Source organism: Mobula hypostoma, chromosome 2, assembly GCF_963921235.1.
Source record: "Mobula hypostoma chromosome 2, sMobHyp1.1, whole genome shotgun sequence".
NCBI classification, from domain to species: domain Eukaryota; kingdom Metazoa; phylum Chordata; class Chondrichthyes; order Myliobatiformes; family Myliobatidae; genus Mobula; species Mobula hypostoma.
This window is the reverse complement of record NC_086098.1, coordinates 235,983,662-236,005,358: the sequence shown is the minus strand read 5'-3', so window position 1 is coordinate 236,005,358 and position 21,697 is coordinate 235,983,662. Positions and strand designations below refer to the sequence as shown.

The following is a 21,697-nucleotide window of genomic DNA, read 5'->3' as shown; positions in this document are numbered from 1 at the left end:
ATGGGGATCTTATTCAGTAAGGGCCCAGCCTGTCTGAGCTGTAACTCTGACTATGCTCTGAATAGTGGAAAAAGCTTGGACTGAATGGCCAACTTCTTTCTCCACCCCAGCGAGGAGCAGGAGTCAGAGGGCATCACTGCCTGGTATGGAGGCTGCAGAAGGATGTAGACATAGCCAGATTTATCACAGGCACAGCCCAGTCCACTCCACCACTGAGGACCCGCACCATCCAGGACATGTCCTCCTCTTATTACAACCAGCAGGGAGTATGTACAGAAGTCTGAAGACCCATGCTCAATATTTTAGAAACTGCTTCTTCCTGTCTGCCATCAGATCTCTGGTCCATGAACACTAGCTTACTACTCCTTTTCGCACTTACTGTAACCCACAGTAATTTGTATTGCACTGTACTGCCACAAACCAATGCATTTCATGATATGTCAGTGATACTATAGCTGATTCTGATTGTGGAGCACCATCTCTAGCCAGGGAGTTGAGGAGATGGGGGAGAATTAGAGCTGTGTATATTGATTTTAAAAAAGGGACCCACCTTGTTCTCAGTACTCTAGTCTGAATAAAGATTTTTATTCTTAAAAGCAAAGTGTGCTGCATACATATTAAATTCATTTTACCTACAAGTTACAATAGACACAATCTTACAGATAACACGTTCTTTTAAAAATGACCTAAAGCACGTGGCCCACAGTTAGCATAGCTGAGGAGGGTAGGATTGGACTTGTACCCATCGATTTCCTTTAGTTTCCCCTCTTCCCCCAAGTTTCAACATTCTGCCCACAATTCTCTCCCAAGTTCTCCATTCTGGTGAAGAATGACAAAATGTAGGTTCTGAACAAGGGTCATTAGATGTAGAGACAGTGACATGGGGGAAGTGAGGATTTGTGAGTACTAACCCTGCTGACTGGAGAAACTCGAGATTAGAAGACTGGTGGTTAGGGTGGGGAAGGTATGAGCAGAACTAGGCTATTTAGCCCATGGAGTCTGCTCTACCATGATTGAGCTTTTATCTGTCTCAAGCCCATTCTCCTACCTTCTCCCTGTAATCTTTGGTGCCCTGACTAATCAAGAACCATTCTAGAAGACCTAGTAAGAGCATCTAGGTGAACATAAAGAAAAATATGGGCCGCTATTTTGTGCAGTCCATTAAATATATACTAACATATGTACTAATATCTTTTGAAGGAACTGGGAGGGTGGACCGGCATCGCTGGGTGGGGTGGGGGGAGTGGTTTAAATAAATTGTCCTGATGCATGGCTTTGACCTGTGGTGTCGACAATCCCTTGTTCCTCCCACAAGCTGCTCAACCTGCTGATCCTCCAGCAGGTTGTGTTGCTCCCATTTCCTCATTCCTGTTCTTGTGCTTCATTGAGTTAAAGCGCAAAAGCCTTTTTAAAAAAAATAAAATCTCAAGGCAGTGGCTGTCAATTTACATGAAATAAACAAACAAACATTGCAAAGAGAATGGAACTACTTATCAGTAACATGAGAGATCAACAGACGAAATGCTGGAGGAACTTAGCAGGTCAAACAGTGTTAATGGATGGGAATAAGGATACCCATGAAAGTGACAATAATTTGACAGAATTTTACATTATGTTCAATGTGAAGGTTTAAGGGGGCAGGTTAGCTGGGGAAATGCATCGAGGACAATGATCGTGGGCAGTTATGAAAATAATACCCAATGTGCAACTAAAATATCTACGTCAACACAAATGCCCATCAGTGAGAGGGGGCAGGCAGATAGGGGTACGGATAGAGAAGCTTTGCGTTTGTGGGGCAACATGCCCCTCATGTAACTGTCTTCTACTCGCTGCCAACTACACAAGGCAGCTTTTGAGGTTGCACTTGTCACAGTTTCAGTCACCAGCTGTAGTTGCTACAGTTCTGAAGTCACTTTAATTGACCCTGGAGACTGGAAATGATAACTGTTCAAGTAGGTTCTGTAGACTGTTGCAGGGGCAGGTCACTGAGTTGATAAACTTGTCTCTCAGCCCCACGCCAGTGATGAGAGAGGTGACAACCCTCCAGTGTCCACAGTGTCCCGTTGTCGGGCCGGGCTGGTTTGGAATCCTTGTTCTGGTTTAAGGTTTCAGCTTGAGCCAGGGCTGGGAGATGGTGAGGATAGAGAGGATAGAAGAAGAGAGGCCACAGAAAGACACCACTGCTGGGTTGGTCTTCAACAAACCCAGGCGGTCCAGGGGGATGAAGATGTCACATCCATTCTTCAGGAGGTCCAGCAGCAGAGGGGGGTTAGCCCACAGGACGTAGCAGAGCAGCCGCAACCGGGCCCGCATACGCGACACTATCCCGCCGTCCTTTTCCACCCCGGCCACCTTCCCACGGCCTCGCGCCTCTCGCTCCGCCAGGACGCTCAGCTCATAGACATCACGGCTCAGGTTCAAGATGAGAGCGAAGAGGTAGTACCTGAAATGGGGGAGAGAAATGATGATGATCAGAGGAAAACGACTGCACCGGGGATGGGCGAGTAAAGGCAGCTGACGGGGAGCGTGGAACGACTCTACGGAGACAGAGCCGGCTGGGGTGGCCTCATCATTGACACCACTGTGACACTGGGGGGTGGGGGTGGTGGGAGGAACCCAAAGGTACCGTCCAAACAGGGATGCTGCAGAGGAGGCGTAGGGAGGTTTTGGGGGTGAATTCTAGAGCTCGAGGCTCAGGGCAGCGACATGATGAGAAAGGAGTTAGTAACACCTGGAATGGGAGGATGCAGAGATATCAAGGGCTGGGAATTGATGGAAGGGTCTAGGGGCCAGAAGGTGTCACAGAAACGGGGGGGGGGGAGCGGTGTAGGGGCTGGAGGGTGCCACAGAAACAGTAGGAACTGGAAGGTGTCACAGAGGTGGAGGGGGTCAGAGGGTGTCACAGAAATGAGGGGGGAGGGGTGCAGGGTTCGGAGGGTGTCATAGAGGCTGGAGGGAGGTGTAGCGGCTGGAAGATGTCAGAGGCTGGGGGAGGGTGTAGGGGTTAGAAGGTGTGACACAAGTGGGGGAAGGTCAGTAGGGGCCGGAGGGTGTCATGGGGCAGGGGGAGGTCTGCGGAAGTCAGTGGGTGTCACAGAGACGGAGAGAGGGGCTAGGAGTGTAGGGCTGGAGGGTGACACAGGTTGGGATAGGTGTATTGGGGCTGGAGTGGTTACCGAAATGGGACGGGGTTTTGGGGCTGCAGCAAGTCAAATAGGGGAGGTAGTTACTGCTGGGGATGGAGTGTGTACAGGAACAGAATGGCAATGTGTCAGTTTGGTGAATACAGTGAATGAATGGGTGTTGGTGAGTGTAGTAGAACAGAGGGAGCTATGAGTAGAAGAACATGGTTCCTTGAAAGTACACAGGTAGAGGATGATGAAGTTGGTGTCTGGCACACTGGCCTTCATCATGGTACATCATTTGGGACGTTGAGACTGCACTGAGTGTGTACGGTTCTGGTCACCCAGCCTTAGGAGGGATGTCATTAAGCTCGGTGTGCTTAAAGATCCACAAAAATGTTACTGGTATTGGTGGCTTGAGTGTTTAGGAATCGGTTGGTACTGTTTTTCTCTGCAGGAGACTGGGTGACCTGGTAGAGAAGGATAGATATGGTTATCTAGTATACCTCCATATCATGACGTTGTCACGGATTCTCCCAAGGGGAGACAGGGATTAGTGGCCATATATTTAACATGAGAGGGGATTTACTGCGTGGGGGCCAGAGGGCCGAGTTTCTCCACACAAACGGCTGTGGCTACATGAAATAGTTTGTCCACTCCCATCAAGGAGGAGCCCACACCGGGACCAGCAGACCCAAACAGGAAGGCTGATCGACACCAGTAACTCTACCATCACCTTTATCACTTTCTGTCACAGTCATCTCATGTACAGGCACTCCTGTGCCTAGCATCATTTTATGGAGATACAATTAACCTATGTATGCAAGATATTTTATGTATTTCTATTTATTGTGTTTTATTATTATTGTGTTCTGTATCTTTTTTTTGTGCTGCATTGGGGCTGGAGTAACAATTAGTTTCTTCTCCCTTACACTTGTGTACTGGAAATGTCATTAAACAATCTTGAATCATGAAGTGACGAGAGGTAGGTACAATTACAATGTTTAAAAGCCACTTGAACAGGATAGGAAAGGGTTATGGGTCAAATACTGTACAGCCAAATGGGACCAGTTTGGATGGGAATCTGAGTCGGAATGGATGGTTTGGGCCAAAGGGCCGGTTTCTGTGCTATAGGACAGCACAAGTTGATATTAATATGAATTTTGAAGCTGTGGGGATCGAGTGCTTACCGGAATGAGCGTTGGCTCCACTTGCCCTGGTCCAGCGTTGGGGCCAGCCCCACCTTGCCCGCCCAGAGCAGGTTGTCACAGCCCAGATACATGGCCCGGTTCAGGTGGCTGACAGTGACGCAGAAACGTAGCACCAGGTCCGACAGGTGAATCGCCCTCTTGGCGGCCTCCAGGGACTCTGCGGAACTCCCCAGCCTGAACACTTGTGGAAGAGGCAGACAGAGTGGCAGAGACGTGCAGCATCCAGAACACCCAAGCTCACCCCCATCCCACCGGACTGAGCTGTCCCAGGTGCACAGAAAGATCCACAACATAGGACCCAGGGCACTGCTGTCATGCGCATCAGTGGTAAAAAAAAAGATAAAAGACTCCGTGCTCTGTCTCACCGTCCCGCTGAATTGCTCATGTCTGCCCTCTGCTTATACACAAAGCCCACCCTGGCAGTCTTGCACCGGGCTCTGGGGTTACACCTTGGTTACGATTAGAACATAGAACATAAAATATAGAATAGTACAGCACAGTACAGGCCCTTCAGCCCACAATGTTGTGCCAACCCTCAAACCTTGCCAAATTCTGAAGTAGGACCCAAAATCTCATCCTTGCGTCTCAGAAACGGGCAGTAGGATGCCTTAGGAGAACAGGTTTGTCTGCTGACTCAGTGTTACAGAAACCTGCAGTCACACTATTATCCAAGGCATTTACAGCAACCCAGTGCAATTGACTGTACAGCAAATCACTCTTTTGTGAAAATTGTGCTCTGGGAGTGTGTGATGGGATGGTGTGGAGGAAGCTTCACTCTGTGTGAGATCCCGGGAGTGCGTGATGGGACAGTGCAGAGGGAGCTTCACTCTGTCTGATTCTGGGAGTGCGTGATGGGACAGTGTGGAGGGAGCTTCACTCTGTGCCTGAACCATTTTGTTTTAAACAAAATGTCTTTATTACAAATACAGTACTACAAATATATATTCAAAACAGTGACTAACACAATTACTAGACAAACGACATTAAACCAAAATGTTCCCACCTCTATCAATGATAGTGCTAATCTCCTGCGGAGCCCAACTGTCCCGGAATGCCTCTGTGGTAGCTGTGGACAATGCAAGTTACCTGGGCACAGACATGCCCCTAAACATTGCCAGGCAGATTCCTATGCCAACCACTTCCAGGACCCACGGATAGCTGTTTTAGCCAGTCCCAGGAGCAAGTTCACAAGGACATCCTCATTACTGGATGACCATCTATAAATAGGGTGGGGCTAAGATGCAACCAGAAGGTGAGGAGCAACCCTCACAAAAACGCGAAAAGAGTCTGCAGCCTCGCACACTCCACATACATGTGGTACATGGTCTCCTCCAGCCCGCAGAAGTGACACGTGGCTGGGAGATCCGTGCACAAACTAAGAAACTTACAGCAGACCAGTCTCGACCTCAGGTCCTGAAGGTGCATGGGAAGAACTCCCTTGTAAGTGGACTGCTATTGGGGACGCCCCTCACCCCTAGGTGGAATGACAGGCTTCCATGGTGTGTCGGGACAGCAGACAAGGGTGAGGATGTGGAGGGCGAGGAGCAGCAGCCCATGCAGATTCTTACTACCTGCATCCCTGAAAGGGAGTGTAGGTGTCGATGAGAAATGGCTCAAGTTATGTGGGCCCAGCTCCCGGATGAGATCCTGGTGTCTGGGCCTGGATCAAACAGCTCTGTCGGAGTGCAAGTGAGCCCAGCTAGAGTTGCTCCACACACCTGAGTTTCACTGACATCTGTCGGGGTAGGGCAGGGGTCGCCCACTCCCTCAGCCGGGACTCTGCCCTCTGCCAGTCGAGGGGATTCCACGCTGGAGGCAACCATGTTTAAGACCCTGAGCAGGTCTTCATAGAAGCCAGGTAGCCTCCGCAAAGCAGCGCAGTGAACACCTGCCAGCAGCAGCCGCCTCTCTTCGTGAAGACAGCAGCCCCTCCGGAGAAAGTACGCCACGAACACGTCACTTGGGAAGGTGTTTGGCACACAGGAGTCCCTGCAGGATCGTGAGGCAGAGACGCTAACCGCGTACAGATACACACCAGTGGAAACGATGAGTCGACGTTTCCACTGATGCTGCCCGACCTGTTGAGTTCCTCCAGCGTACTGTAAGTGTTGCTTTGATCCCAGCATCTGCAGATTATTTTGTGCTTACACACCAGTGACTGTCCACCCTCTCTCATTGGGAGACTCAGGACTGCTACAGTGACCCAGTGTTTCCTCTTGCCCCCCCCCCCCGAAAGTCCACTAACTTCCTCTGCATCCTGGTGACAAAAGGGGTGTTTGGGGTCAAGGTGACCATCTGGTACCACAACATAGAGGCCACCAGCTGGTTGATGACCACCACCCTGCCTCGATAGAAAAGCACCCCGAGAAGACCTGACCAGCACCCCAGCCAGGCTATGAATTTATTTCTCCAGCTTTTGCCAGTTCACCAGCCTGGTCTCCCCAGAAGGACTTAGGTAGACTCCCAGATAGAGGAAATTCAAAATCTCCTCCAGAAGGGAGTCCACCTGCCACTGACCCACTAAGAGTCCGGAACATTTCACCCAGCTGGTCCTCGCGGAGGATGCTGCCGAGAAAACTGCCTGGCACTTGCGCATTCTCGGCAGGTCACTGGGATCAGCCACTATTAGGAGCACGGTGTGGGCTGAGAGGATGACCTCCACATCCATTCACGCAGATCCAAACCCATCAACCGCTTCACATACAGGTATGCCTCTACACGTGGTGTACAAGGGACACCCTGACGTACTCCTCTTCTAAAGGGAATGGGCGCCGTCAATGATCCATTGACCTTGACGAGGCACTCTGCAGCAGAGTATAGGAGCCAAGCCCAGGCTACAAAGTGTGGTCTGAGCCAAATGTATACAGAGTGCCCACCAGGAAACTGTGGTTTACTCAGACAAACGCCCTCTCCTGGTCAAGGGAGAGAAACGCTGCCAGGGACCCAGTTTCCTGGAGTAGGTGCATCTGGTCCCAACTAGACATTATCCTCAATGGGCCGGCCCAGAACTGCGTAAGATTGATCAGGACGGATCACCTATCTGAATATCTTGCCAAGACAATTAGCCATTGCCCAGGCAAAGATCTTGTAGTCCCTGCAAAAGAGAGAGACTGGACTCCAGTTCTCTAGCAGCCGAAGGTCTCTCTTCTTGGGCAATTGGACCACAACAGCTCTCTGCAATGAAAAGGACATTGCCATGGTGGCTAGGGTCACCACTAGGACAAGGCTGTAGTCATCTCTCAGGACATCCCAGTAAGCCTGAACCCCAGACTTGCCCCTCTGGAATTGCCAAAGGGCTGTAGACAGCTGTGCCCAAGTCAGGGAAGTGTCCAGCTGCTCCACGTCCTCAGGGTTGGCCACTGGAAAACCTTCTTTCCTGACGTCACAGCACGTGTCCACACTTGATGGGTCTGGCAAGAACAAAGACTCGTAGAAGGAGTGGCCTTCTGTGCTGATTTCATCAGGATCTGTGACGGTGAAGCCATTAGCAGCTAGTAACTCCACTACCTGCTTCTGGACTCCCTGCCACTTCTCCAACGAATATAAGAAGAGTGAGCCACGGTCCAAATCATGTAGCACTTGGATCCGTGACCTCAGTGCTCGAGCCGCAGATCCCTCAGTGCACCCTTCTTCTCCTGGTGTTCCTACCTTAAATGTTAGTAGCCAGCGGTCAGACCAAGACGGGACTTTAGGTCAAGCAACTCTCTCTCAAACCGTTCAATCTCAGAGTGCCCTAGTGTACTCCTGATATAGAAACTGGAGGTTTTGCCTGACCCTGACCCTGATTTCAGAACTTTGTAGGAATGGGACTCATTCTAGGGGCCTCACCACCAGCCGCTTTTTGATACCCCAAGGACGTGACCCAGAAGACTAGCGTGCCTCCAGGGTACTGGATTTTTGTGGCTCTGGAGACAGGCTGATTCTAGGCCTGTGCCCCTGACTGAGGTGTCACGCACCTAATGGAACATCGGGAGCAGCGGGTTAGTTGTCGTGGGCTGTGTGTCCAGAGCCCTCAGCCTTTCTGGGGCCGACTTTCTTGGCTCAGAGCTTGGAGAAACTGATGCAACAAACTTGCAGTGAGTTGTTTGTTATGTCTCCCCTCTTTTTCCCTTGAGGGGGAGGGGGAAGAGGATTCCACCAGGTATCCACCAAACCAAAGGAGCCCATTAGCTCCTTCAACTTCTTTGCTGATGTGCGGTCATATTGGAGACGAGGGTGGTCCTTCACCTTGAGGGTACCGTTGAAATCTCCCCAGAGGACGATGCGCTCATCAGGGTCAATGGAACTCAGCCGGATGGACATCTGATGCAACACCACACACTTCAATGAAGTGCAGTGGTATACCATCCAGGCGCACCACCAGGAATGATATCCTGGACTTTCATAATTTCCAGTTGGAAGGCTGGGGATCGCCACCCCGCTAGAGTTGGAGCTGAGGTGGCTCACGTAGACCCTTACCTGCCACTCCAGGAGCCAACTAAACATCTGCTGGGATGGTATGGGGTTTCTGCAGGAAACTTACCCAATAGCCCTCATCCCCAAGGACTGAGAGATTGGTAAACCTGCAGAGAGAACCCCTGCTACCACTCACATTGAGACCAGCTACGGTGAGCTTCATATCGAACCTCTGCAGCAGTATCCCTCTCGGTGAGAGTGGAGCTGCCCTTCACGATACACTCCTCAGACAGAGCAGGAACGCTCCTTGGTCTCTGAGCTCGAGTGGTGCCAAAGCCACCTTGTGGCCCACCATCCCGAAGGAGTGAGGCTGCTCCCCACCCTGATGTCTCTCACCAGGTCATCCAGGAAGGATTTAAACTGTCGCCCCATCATTCCCTCATTCCCAGACAGAGCATTCCTCTTCCCTTTCCCCTTCTGTCTGAGGATGACATGCAAGGACTTAACCGACCTCGGCATGCAATCGAGGCACGACTGCGCAAGTGCATATAAGCCAGCCAGTCAGACCAGCGAGAAGAGTTTAAACGGAGACAAGTTATTTATTCAGCAGTTTGATCGAGGCACAGAGTAGGAGGGCTTTGACTCAACATGGCTTAGGCAATAACATGTTGAGGCGAGGTAGGTTGCCTGTGTAGAATACAGACAGGAAGTATGTGTGTGAGGCCGGCTTTCTGTGCTCGGTGTCAGATGTGGGAGGTCCTGGAGACTCCCAGCCTCCTGGACGGCCACATCTGTGCCAGGTGTGTCGAGCTGCAGCTCCTTAGGGACCACGTTAGGGAACTGGAGATGCAGCTCGATGACCTTCGTCTGGTCAGGGAGAGTGAGAAGGTGATAGAGAAGAGCTACAGGAAATCAGTCACACCAGGGCCTTGGGAGACAGATAGGTGGGTAACAGTCAGGAGAGGGAAGGGCAAGAGTCAGATGCTATAGAATACCCCTGTGGCTGTCCCCCTAAACAATAACTACTCCTGCTTGAGTACTGTTGGGGGGGGATGGCCTACCTGGGGGAAGCAACAGTGACCGCGCCTCTGGCACAGAGTCTGGCCCTGTGACTCAGAAGGGTAGGGAAAGGAAGAAGGCAACAGTAATAGGGGACTCTATAGTTAGGAGGTCATTCAGGCGATTCTGTGGATGCAGGAAAGAAACGCGGATGGTAGTTTGTCTCCCAGGTATCAGGGTCTGGGATGTTCCTGATTGCGTCCATGATATCCTGAAGTAGGGAGGAGAACAGCCAGAGGTCGTGGTACATAGTGGTACCAACAACATAAGTAGGAAAAAGGAGGAGGTTCTGAAAACAGACTACAAGGAGTTAGGAAGGAAGTTGAGAAGCAGGACCTCAAAGGTAGTAATCTCAGGATTACTGCCTGTGCCACGTGACAGTGAGTATAGGAATAGAGTGAAGTGGAGGATAAATGCGTGACTGAGGGATTGGAGCAAGGGGCAGGGATTCAGATTTCTGGATCACAGGGACCTCTTTTGGGACAGGTGTGACCTGTACAAAAAGGACGGGTTGCACTTGAATCTGAGGGGGACCAATACCCTGGCAGGGAGGTTTGCAAAGGCTATTGGAGAGAGTTTAAACTCGAATTGCTGGGTGGGTGGGAACTGAACTGAAGTGACGGAGGAAGTGGCAGTTGGTTCATAAATAGAGAAGGCTTGTAGACAGTGCGAGAGGGAGGAAAGGCAGGTGATAGAGAAGGGACACGCTCAGATCGATGGTTTGAGATGTGTCTATTTTAATGCGAGGAGTATCATGAATAAGGCGGATGAGCTTAGAGCGTGGATCAGCACTTGGAGCTATGATGTTGTGGCCATTACAGAGACTTGGATGGTGCAGGGGCAGGAATGGTTACTTAGAGTGCCAGGCTTTAGATGTTTCAGAGAGGTCAGGAAGTGAGGCAAAGAGGTGCGGGCATGGCACTGCTGATCAGAGATAGTGTCACAGCTGCAGAAAAGGAGGAAGACATGGAGGGATTGTCTACAGAGTCTCTGTGGATGGAAGTTAGGAACAGGAAGGGGTCAATAACTCTAATGGGTGTTCTTTTAAATATAGACAACCCAATAGTAACAGGGACATCAGGGAGCAGATAGGGAAACAGATTTTGGAAAGGTGTAATAATAACAGGGTTGTCGTGGTGGGAGATTTTAGTTTCCCAAATATTGATTGGCATCTCCCAAGATCAAGGGGTTTAGATGGCGTGGAGTTTGTTAGGTGTGTTCTTGACACAATATGTAGATGAGCCAACAAGAAGAGAGGCTGTACTTGATCTGGTATTGGGAAATGAATCTGGTCAGGTGTCAGATCTCTCAGTGGGAGAACATTTTGGACATAGTGATCACAATTCTATCTGCTTTACCATAGCAGTGGAGAGGGCCAGGAATAGACAAGTTAGGAAAGTGTTTAATTGGAGTAAGGGGAAATATGAGGCTATCAGGCAGGAACTTGGAAGCATAAATTGGGAATAGATGTTCTCAGGGAAATGTACGGCAGAAATGTGGCAAATGTTCAGGGGATATTTGCGTGGAGTTCTGAATAGGGATGTTCCAATGAGACAGGGAAGGGATGGTAGGGTACAGGAACCATGGTGTACAAAGGCTGTTGTAAATCTAGTCAAGAAATAAAGAAGAGCTTATGAAAAGTTCAAAAAACTGGGTAATGATAGAGATCTAGAAGATTACAAGGCTAGCAGGAAGGAGCTTAAGAATGAAATTAGGAGAGCCAGAAGGGGCCATGAGAAGGAGAGTAGATCCCTTGCCTGAGGAGTCAGGCCCAAAGTGGACCCTGAGGTTCTCGGAGTCCACTGGAAGCCGGATCCTGAGGATGGGGGTGGGGGGGTGCTGGCTGTTGCTTCGCTATCATGATCCAGTGTCCTTGCCTCTAGGGAGGGACTGATAAGTCCTGGATGGAGGGCTTCAGGGCTGTCTCAGTTGCCACATCAGGAGTAACACCACCTATACCAACCCCTTCCTACACACACGCTCCACCCACCACAGGGCTTGAGGCCACATCCAGGGATTCAGGTTTGAGGCCAACCTCCACCGGCATTCACACCCCCTCCAATGACTCCCCACGTCTACACTCTCTACCCTCTTGGGAGAAGAGCTTCTTCTCCTCTTCAGGCCGGAGGTGCACCCATGTAGCAGTACTCTCTGCTTCCAGCATTCCCCGAGCCTCCCGCTGAACTTCAGGGCAAACGGGTTCTTCGGTATACAGTGGGCATGAGCTCTGTGTTCTCAGGGGGCTTCTTCCTCAGGTCTTTGGATATCTTCTTCGCCTTCCTGGTCCTCAGAGTGTCCTCCCGGTCCCCTGCCGCACTCTCCCTTCACCTGGCCTCAAGTTTCCCCCACCTGAACCACAGGGGCAGAGCAAGGCACAGGGACAGGGGCAGCTGGGGCATTGGTGCTAGAGGTGGACTCCTTGGGCTGGGAGTTGGGACAGTCCCTCTGAAAGTGCCACACTTCCCTGCTGGCACTCTCAACTCCAGTTCCCCTTCGAATCGCACAGTAAATCGACCCTCAGCATCCTCCTCCCGGGCCAACTGCGTGAACAGCTGGCGCCGGAAAGAGATAGCGTTGCGGAGGGTGTGGTGCTCGAGTTTGTGCCTAATGGTGGTGACCTCAGATCTCACTTGACCCAAGTGCGCAAGTTGGGGAGGGAGAACCTCATTGGGGATGAAGGGTTTGAGGATGAGGACAATCGCTGTGTGGGAGCAGTTGCTAGCTCCTCCCCCATAAGCCCTCTGCTGAGAACCCAATGCACCAACTCATTGTTCCTCACGTAGACCACCACCTTTCTGTAACCTTTCTCAGAGGCCAGCATGCCACCAACACTAACCAGGTCCTCCATGGCCTCCAAGCACTTTTCTAGAGTCAGTCTAGAAGGCAAAAGGCATTGCGTCCCGTGTTTAATTAACGCTGACAGAAGGCACTGTCTGAGGTTTTAGAGACAACAGCCTTTGCATAGTTCCTTGGGAGTCTGTTCTACTCCCTGGTGATCGATCTGGCCTGGTAGCAATACAATCCAACAACAAAACAGTAACATAATTGCTGCTTCAGTGGAAGCAGATATGTCTGCTGTTAAAGCCACAAAGAAAGGGAGTGGAATTCCTAGCTGGAAAGTTTGGAACTTCTCACAGCTCACCCAAATCCTGTTGCGTCAGCAAATCCTGTTGCGTACGGTTGCTCCAAGGTCGTGGGGTCCCGTGAATGACCCCAAAACTTGCCTTTGCTGTTTAGGCAGCGAGAAGATGATGTAACAGAACCTTTGAAATTGGGTTGGGAGGAAATCACCCACATCAGGCAGCCCTTTTGGCAAAATGCCAGAGAGTTCAACTCCAGGAAAGGCTCCAATGGTCCCGAGGGGTCGAGTTGTCCAGGAAACACTCCTCCACTCACACCCACCCAGATACACGATGACACAGAGGGAGGGGATGCGTTCTGATGTTGGTTGGAAAACCAGTGGGGAGTTTCTCACATCCTTAGGTGTAAAACCAGCTTCTGGCAGTTTGCCAGTCGCTGCAGTGAGAGACTGTGCAGTTAGTGGCCGCCAACAAACACTGTCCAAACAGGCAGTGTAACCCCAGGAGATTCTCCCACAGTGGGACAGCTACTCACCAAGATGTTGAAGTGTTCTGCTGGACCTTCTCCGATGCCTCAGGATAACTTCACCCAACGGTTTATCCATGGGTCTCTCCCAGCTCGATCAGAACAGCTCCACACTGTGTCTGACCCTGGGAGTGTGTGATGGAACCATGCAGGAGCTTCACTGTCTTTCTGACCCTGGGAGTGTGTGATGGAATGGTGTATGGTGTGGGGAGGGGGAAAGAGGCGGAGTTTCACTGTGAACTTGGACTGTGTCCCGAGGCAGGGGTGGGGTAACAGGATGAAGATGAAGATTGATTGTCAAAGCCCATGTCAAATGGCTCCAATGGTTTCAACAACACCCACATACCCCAGAGCTGATGATCCCTGCCCTGCCAGAGACAGTAGGAGCCGGAGAGTGTTGGGGGGGGGGGGGCACCATTGCACTCACGTTTGCGTCCCAGGCTCAGGTGAGCCTCCAGCTGTCTCAGACGGTTCACCAGCTCCAGGCTCGCTCCGCCCTTCTGTAGCGAGAACGCCAGTAACGCAGAGGTGTACTGCGCTGCCCTGGAACACAAACAGGCACCATGTCAAACCATTCCTCGCCTGCCACCAGAGATCATCCATCACCACCTCCCCATGCCCCTGGCAACAGGTCTGGCAGCCTGCACCCAGAACACTCTACCCACCTGGACATCCAAGGTGTAATCCACAGCTCCCAACCTTCTGATTTAGCCTCCTGCGAGGAACCTGTTTGACAAACTTCCTCACAGGAGGCTAAAGCAGAAGGTTAAGATGCATTACAGCAAATCGGTTGTTTGGATTCAGAAGGCTTTAGCATAGGGTAATAGTTGAGAGATTTAACTGAACTGGAGGTCTGATACATTAATGTAATTCTGGACATTAATCTCATCCCACCTCCCAACATTGTTGGCACTGCGATCCCCTCTTCCCCTGGCCCTAGCCACCTCAGTCTCTGATAGAGAAATCGTTGTTAATACTAACTTCCAGTAATTGTCCCCCCCCCATTCCTTCTCCCTTTTTCCATACTCTTCTCCTCATCTGCCCATCACCTCCCTCTAGGGCCCCTCTAACATCCCTTTGTTTCATTGGCCACTCTCTGTAGAGTCCTTCCTCTCAGCCCTTTGCCTCTTCCACTGACAACCTTCCAGCTTTTCACATTATCTATCCTTCCCACCCACCCATCTTCCCCCTCACCTGTCACCTAGTACTCCTTCCAACGACCCCCTTCATAATCTGGCTTCTACTTCCTTCCTTTCCAGTCCTGACGAAGGGTCTCGGACCGAAACACTGAGTGTTAATTCCCCTCCATAGATGCTGCTTGACCTGCTGAGTTCCATCACATTGGTTAGTCTCTGCTGCCCAGGTGCTGAGCTGCCTCGCAAAGGAAACTGGTCCTCTGTGTTTAATCATTCAAGTTAATGTGCCCCAATTAATTTTACATCCCCACATTCTGCTTGCTACCTGTCAAAACAAATCAACAACCTTGAGTTTTTTGATAAGGTGACGAGAGATTGATGATGGTAGGGCAGTGGAATGTTGTCCACATCAGTTTTAGTGAGGGGGCTAAATCAGAAGGTTTACATGCATTACAGCAAATTGGTTATTTGGATTCAGAAGGCTTGCGCATAGAAGACAAAGGGTAATAGTTGTGAGATTTAATTGAAGAGGTCTGTAACTAATGGTTTTCCACAGGGATCTGTGCTGGGACCTCTGCTGTTTGTGATGTATGTAAATAACCTGGATGAAAATGTACATGGGTGGGTTAGTAAGCTTGCGGATGATACTAAGTTTGGTGGAGTTGTGGATAGTGTAGAATAACTGGCAAAGAATACAGCACGATATAGACCATTTGCAGATATGGGCAGAGAAATCGCAGATGGAGTTTAACCCAGATAAATGTGAGGTGTTGCACCTCAGTAGGGCAAACGCAAGAAGACAGTGAACTGTGAAGGGCAAGATCCTTAACAGTATTGCTGAGCAGAGAGATCTTGGGATCCAAGTCGATAGCTCCTTAAAAGTGGCTATACGGGTCGATAAGTTAGCTAAGAAGGCTTATGGAATGCATGCTTTTATTAGTCAAGGCATTGAGGTTATGTTGCAACTTCATAAAGCTCTGGTTCGGCCACATCTGGAGTATTGCCTACAGGTCTGGTCACCCCACTATAGGAAGGATTTGGAGGGCGTGCAGAAGAGGTTTACCAGGATGCTGCCTGGTCTACAGGGCACGTGCATATACTTGGGTTGTTTTCTCTGCAGTGCCGGAGGCTGAGGGGAGATCTGATGGAGGGGAGATTATGAGAGGTATAGACAGAGTAGGCAGGGAGTATCTGTTTCCCAGGGTTGAAATGTCTAATACCAGATAGCTTTCATTGAAGATGAGAAGGAATAGGTTCAAGGGAGATGGGATGCTGAAGCTTTTTTACTCAGAGAGTCATGGATGCCTGGAATGCACTGCTTGGCATGGTGGTAGAGGCAAATATGTTAGAGACTTGGATAGACAAATGGATGCAAGAAAGATGGAGGGATATTGAGACTGTGTAGGTAGGAGGGATTAGTGTTTGGGTGTTTTTGATTTGCTGTTTAGTTGGTTTGGCACAACATTCTGGGCTGCATGGCCTATTCCTGTGGCGTACACCAATGCTCTATGTTAACCTCTCCTCTCAGCTCGCCGGACAGCCCTCCTCCTCACTAGTCTTACCACCCCCTTATTCCTACTCACATTCCCTATAGTCTGACAACCAATGGATCACACTATTAACAACCGAGCTCCAGCTTTCCGGGACAGATAGTTGCAAAAACTGATTGAAGACCATTTGGGCCCCTTATCTACAAAGGGAAGTTCAGGCAGTGGAGAGAATCCAGAAGTGGTTTATTGATGATGTGAGATGCCGCAGGCCTGTTTCTCTTGCTTGCCGGTGAGACAGGTGATGAGGCAGCAGCGTGGCCTTGGTTGTAGCGAAGACTAGGCCTCAAAAGCAGGCTTGCCTGCCGCAGTCCAGGTGAGACGACGCTGGAGTCAGTGTGGTGTGGTGTCTGTGCTCGGTTTGGAGCTGGCCTCTCCCATCAGTGCTACCCCCTTTTTTCTTTCTTCCATGGCCTTCTATCTCTTTCCCCAATCGACTTCCCAGCTCTTTGCTTCATCCATCCCCCTCCAGGTTTAACCCATCACCTGGTCTTTCTCCTTCTCCTCTCCCCACCTCTGAAATCTACTCCTCAGCATTTTTTTCTCCATTCCTACTGAAGGGTTTTGGCCAAATGGAGATCACTAGTGCCCAATCAAAGTGTTTCAATTGACTGTAGTAAAAAATACACCTGTACCTGGAAGGTCCAGCTGCTGGTGAGTCAGTATCCTGATAAAATCTACACCATGATGACAAAAGAACACTCCAAGCAACTCTGCGAAAGGATTATTGAAAAGCAGAAGTCAGGAAATGAATAGAAGAAAATTTCCAATCACTGAATATCCCTTGGAGTACAATTAGGTCAATCATCAAGAAATGGAAATCATATGGTGCAGCTGTAAACCTGCCTGGAGCAGGCCGTCGTCAAAAATGGAGTGACTGTGCAAGAAGGAGACTAGTGAGGGACTAAGAGACCAATGGTGACTCTGGAGGAGTTACAAGCTTCGGTGACTGAGATGGGTGAGACTGTGCATATAACACCTGTTGCCCAGGTGCTTCACCAGTCACAGCTTTATGGAAGAATGTTAAAGAGAAAGCCACTGTTGAAAAAAGCTCACATGAAATCTCAGCTAGAGTTTTCCAGAAGGCATTTAGGAGATTCTGAAGTTAGCTGGGAGAAGGTGCTATGGTCTGATGAACCCAAAATTGAACTTTTTGGCCATCAGACTAAATACTACATCTGGCATAAGCCAAACCCCACACATCATCAAAAACACACCATCCCTACTGTAAAGCATGGTGGTGGCCGCATCATGCTGTGGGGATACTTCACTGCAGCAGACCCTGGAAGGATTGTGAAGGTAGATGGCAAAATGAATGCAGAAAAATACAGGGAAATCCTGGAGGAAAGCCTGATGCAGTCTGCAAGAGAACTGTGACTTGGCAGAAGATTTGTTTTTAGCAAGACAATGACCCCCAAGCACAAAGCCAAACATGCAAAGGAATGGCTTAAAAACAACAAAGTTAATATCCTGGAGTGGCCAAGTCAGAGTCCAGACCTCAATCAAATTAAGAATTTGTGGCTGTTCACTCATCATTTTCATGCAATCTGAGTAGTTTGGTAAAGAAAAATAGGGAAAAATAATGGATGCCGCTTTTCTAATGCACAGCTCCTTGGAGATTTCTTGGATACTACGGAAGCGAGTACCTATGATGGATCTGATTAATTTCACAGTTTTCTGTAGATGTTATTACCCACCTGTACAGATTGTGGTCTTCTGGTCAGTAAGTCAAGGTCCAATTGCAGACGGAGGTCCAGAGATCCCTCTTTTCAATCAGGGCTATAGGAATGATGCTGAGCCATAGTCAAAGAACAGCATTTTGACATAGGTGTTCCTATTATGCAGATATCTAAGGCCAGCGTGAAGAGCCATTGAAGTTACATCTGCCATAGATCTATTGTGGCAATATGCAAATTGCAGTGGAATCAGGTCCTTGCTGAGGCAGGAGTTGACTCCAGCCATGACCAGCCTCTCAAAGCATTTCATCACCGGAGATGTGAGTCCTACTGGATGACAGTCGTTAAGGCAACTCACACTACTCTTCTTGGGCACTGGCATAATTGTTGCCCTTTTCAAGCAGATGGGGACTTTCGACCATACCAGTGAGATATTGAAATGCCTTTGAGTTCACCTGACAGTTGGTTGGCACAAGTTTTCAGAGCCTTACCAGGTACTCCATTGGGGCCTGCCACCTTGCAAGGGTGCACCCTCCTGAAAGACAGCCTGACGTCAGCCTCCGAGACAGAGATCACAGGGTCACTGAGTGCAGCAGGGATCTTCACAGCTGTAGTTATATTCTCCCTTTCAAAGTGGGTATAAAAGCCGTTCAGCTTGTCAGGCAGTGAGGCATTGCTGCCATTCATGCTATTGGGTTTTGCTTTGTAGGGAGTAATGTCCTGCAAACCCTGCCAGAGTTGACTTGCATCCCATGTCACCTCCAACCTTGCTTGGAATAGCCCACCGCAAGTCATAACTGGTTTTCTTGTACAGACCTGGGTCGCCAGACTTAAATGCCACAGATCTAGCCCTCAGCAGCAGCCAATGAACCTCCTGGTTCATCCACGGCTTTTGATTTGGGAAAGTACAGCAAGTTTTTGTAGGCACACACTCACCCACACAGGTTTTAATGAAGTCGGTAACAACTATGATAAACTCATCCAAATTTGAAGAGGAATCCCTGAATACAGACCAGTTCACTGATTCAAAGCAGTCCTGTAAGTGCTCCTTGTCTGCACCTTCTTGGTCCTCACTACTGGTGCTGCAGTCTTCAGTCTCTGCCTGTACTCAGGGAGCAGAAGTACAGCCAGGTGACCAGACCTCCCGAAGTGAGGGCGTGGAATAGCACAGTAAGCACTCTTGATCTTAGTGTAACAGTGGTCAGTGGGTTGTTTCCTCTGCTACTACAAGTAACATGTTGATGATAACTATTTAGTTACTTTTTCAAGCTGGCCTGGTTAAAGTCCCCTGAGGTGATGGGGAAGGTGTCAGGGTGTGCTGTTTCAGGCCAGCTGATCACATTGAGCCTGTCTCTCACTGGCCTGAGGTGAAACGTACACCGCCACCAAGAAAAAAAAAGGCCAAAATCTCCCATGGCCGGTAAAATGGACGACACTTCGTTGAGAGATATTCCAGGTCCTGTGAGCAGTTTTGGGACAATACTGATACATCTGTTCACCAAGAGGACTTGATCATGATGCATACCCCTCTACCTCAGCTTCTGAGAGACTCGACAGTCATATCCTGACAGCGTATAGTGAACCCGTCAACCTGCAACACTGCGGCCAGTACAGAAGAGGTTAACCAGGATTCCATAATACAAAGGACGCAAGTGTCCCTCTGAGATCTTCAGTTTTATTTACCAGAGACTGCACATTTGCCAGCAAAATAACTGATATTGGTAATTGAAAACATTGATTTTTTAAAAAATGCACTAATAGCCCAGCATTGTTTCTGCCATGGGGTAGTGTGTTGACATTATTTCCATCAGTTTGAAGTAGTGATAGATGGTCCAAAAGCATTAAGACTTCTTTATTAACTGTTGGATGCAGTTGTGGTTCTCAACGGTAGCAGGCTGAAATGGGAATATTAAATTGTATCTCTTGAGCTGTGTCGCTTTATTTAAGGCGGAGGTTGATAAAGGTTAAGAGGGGAAGGCAACAGAATGGGGTTGAGAGGGACAATAAATTAGCTGTGATCAATTGACAGATACACCTGATGGGCCAAGTGGCCTTATTTGTGCTCTTATGCCTGATGGTCTTGCCTTGGAATCTTGGTTCCTACACCAGTGGCAATGCCTGCTGCACCCCAACTATCCCAATGCTGCGACACTCCTGCTGCTCGTTCAACAGGAGGCAACGTGCCATCAGCCACCCACGCTGTCGAAGTGAGGCGCAGCGTCCTGCATTTCTGCTAGGCAAGTCCAAGCTCCTGGAGCTGGGAGGACCTGTAAAGAGGCATGGATTGCTGGCAAGTGCAGGGGCGTTCCACTCTTCCTTCCACTCGACTGCTTGCCAGGTCCTGCTCCTTCTAATACTGGCCACTGCCTCTCTATCGTCCAGTCTGGAATTAGAAAGAGCTCTTGTCCTGATGCCCTGACAGTAGTCATCCAAAGGTTCACTTATTATTAAAGTATACAACTCTGAAATTCCTCTCCAGATAGCCATGAAACCAAGAAAAGAACGGCAGCGTGATTATCAATCCCAAAGATCCCCCCTGCACAAAAAAAAACAAGCAAAAATGGAGCAGGCACATCGACCCCCAAATCTACCTCCCCCCCACAAAAAAAACCAAGGAAGATCGGGTGTAAAACACAGAATATGAAAACGAATAAGACTGGAAAAAAGTCTATAGTTCAAATCTATATCCAAAACGCAGAAAACCTGGGTAATATTCTCCGGGCACAGTGGGAGGCCACACAGGCTTCCCTCTTTGGTCAGACAGCTTCAAAAGGCAGCATCTACTGCTAAGAACCCTCACTACTCGGCACATAACCTCTTCTCCTTCCTACCATCGAGGAGGCGGTTCATAAGCCAGAAGAGCCACACTCAACGTTTTAGGAAGGGTGAAGTTTAAAGGCGACATGAGTGAAATTCACACAGAATCTATGTGAAATGTGCTACCTGACTTGCTGAGTTCCTGCAGCATTTTGTACATGTTGCTCTGGATTTCCACCACCTGCATAACCTCTTGTGTTTGTGAGGGACAACTTTTTTTTTTCACGAGGAGAGAGGCAGGGGTCTGGAATGGGTTATCAGCGACGATGATGGGAAAATAAGCAGTTTGGTGGAAGCGCTTGTCCGGTACTGAACTTCACTGTGTGTTTCGAGGTACAAATGAGAAATAAAGCTAATCTTTAATCTCTGTTCTATATTGAGCACTGGTTACAAGCTTCCAGTCACTACAACCCTCCATTATCTTCCTGTACCTCCCATTAAAATCTTATGTAAGACCAGTTGAGTTCTATTTTTAGGTCTAAATTGAAACTTAAACTAAACGTTGAACTCCTAAATTAACTTCAGACTCGATGGTATCTCTACATCAAAGCACCTTCATTGATAGCGGGCGAGGCCACGCATTGAGGGCCATGCCAACTAACCAATCGGATCTCCACAGCCGAACAAGCAAACCAATCCGCTGAGGGAGGGGGCGGGGCACGGTGCATTGCGCCCGCCTCTTCCTCAACAACACCCTGTAACTCACCGACCGCCGTTAACTCTGGCGGATTGGAACCCGAGCGCCAGACCGTACCTGAAGACGCGCTCACGCCCCTGGCTCGTCGCCGCGAAACGAACCCAAGCGTCCATGGCTGAGGCGTTCGCCGCTCGCTGCCTGGCTGTTCACATCTGAGACATGGCCACTCGCCGACTTCCGGTCCAGAGACACGTGATCTTACAGGGCCAACCAAACGGCGCCTGGATGTCAAGTACAGGGCGCGAAGTCACGTGACATCATGCTACACACCCCGTGACTCCTGTAGCAGACCAGTGCAAATTGAAGTTTATTGCCACAGGATTTGAATTGAATGGAATTGACTTTATCTCTTATATCCTTCATATACATGAGGAGTAAAAATCTTTACATTATGTCTCCGACTGAATGTGCAGTGTGCAAATTATAGTAAT

At 49.4% G+C, this 21,697-nt stretch overlaps 1 protein-coding gene across 1 annotated transcript; it reads right to left on the bottom strand.

Annotated features, from left to right (window-relative positions):
* Positions 1 to 564: 564 nt before the first annotated feature.
* Positions 565 to 21,452, bottom strand: pex11b (peroxisomal biogenesis factor 11 beta). Its single transcript, XM_063041652.1, has 4 exons — positions 21,324 to 21,452; positions 13,821 to 13,936; positions 4,313 to 4,514; positions 565 to 2,443 (listed from the first exon to the last, which is right to left on the bottom strand). The coding sequence occupies exons 1-4, from the start codon at positions 21,377 to 21,379 to the stop codon at positions 2,101 to 2,103; spliced, it is 717 nt and encodes a 238-aa protein (XP_062897722.1). The 5' UTR covers positions 21,380 to 21,452; the 3' UTR covers positions 565 to 2,100.
* Between the last annotated feature and the right edge of the window lie 245 nt (positions 21,453 to 21,697).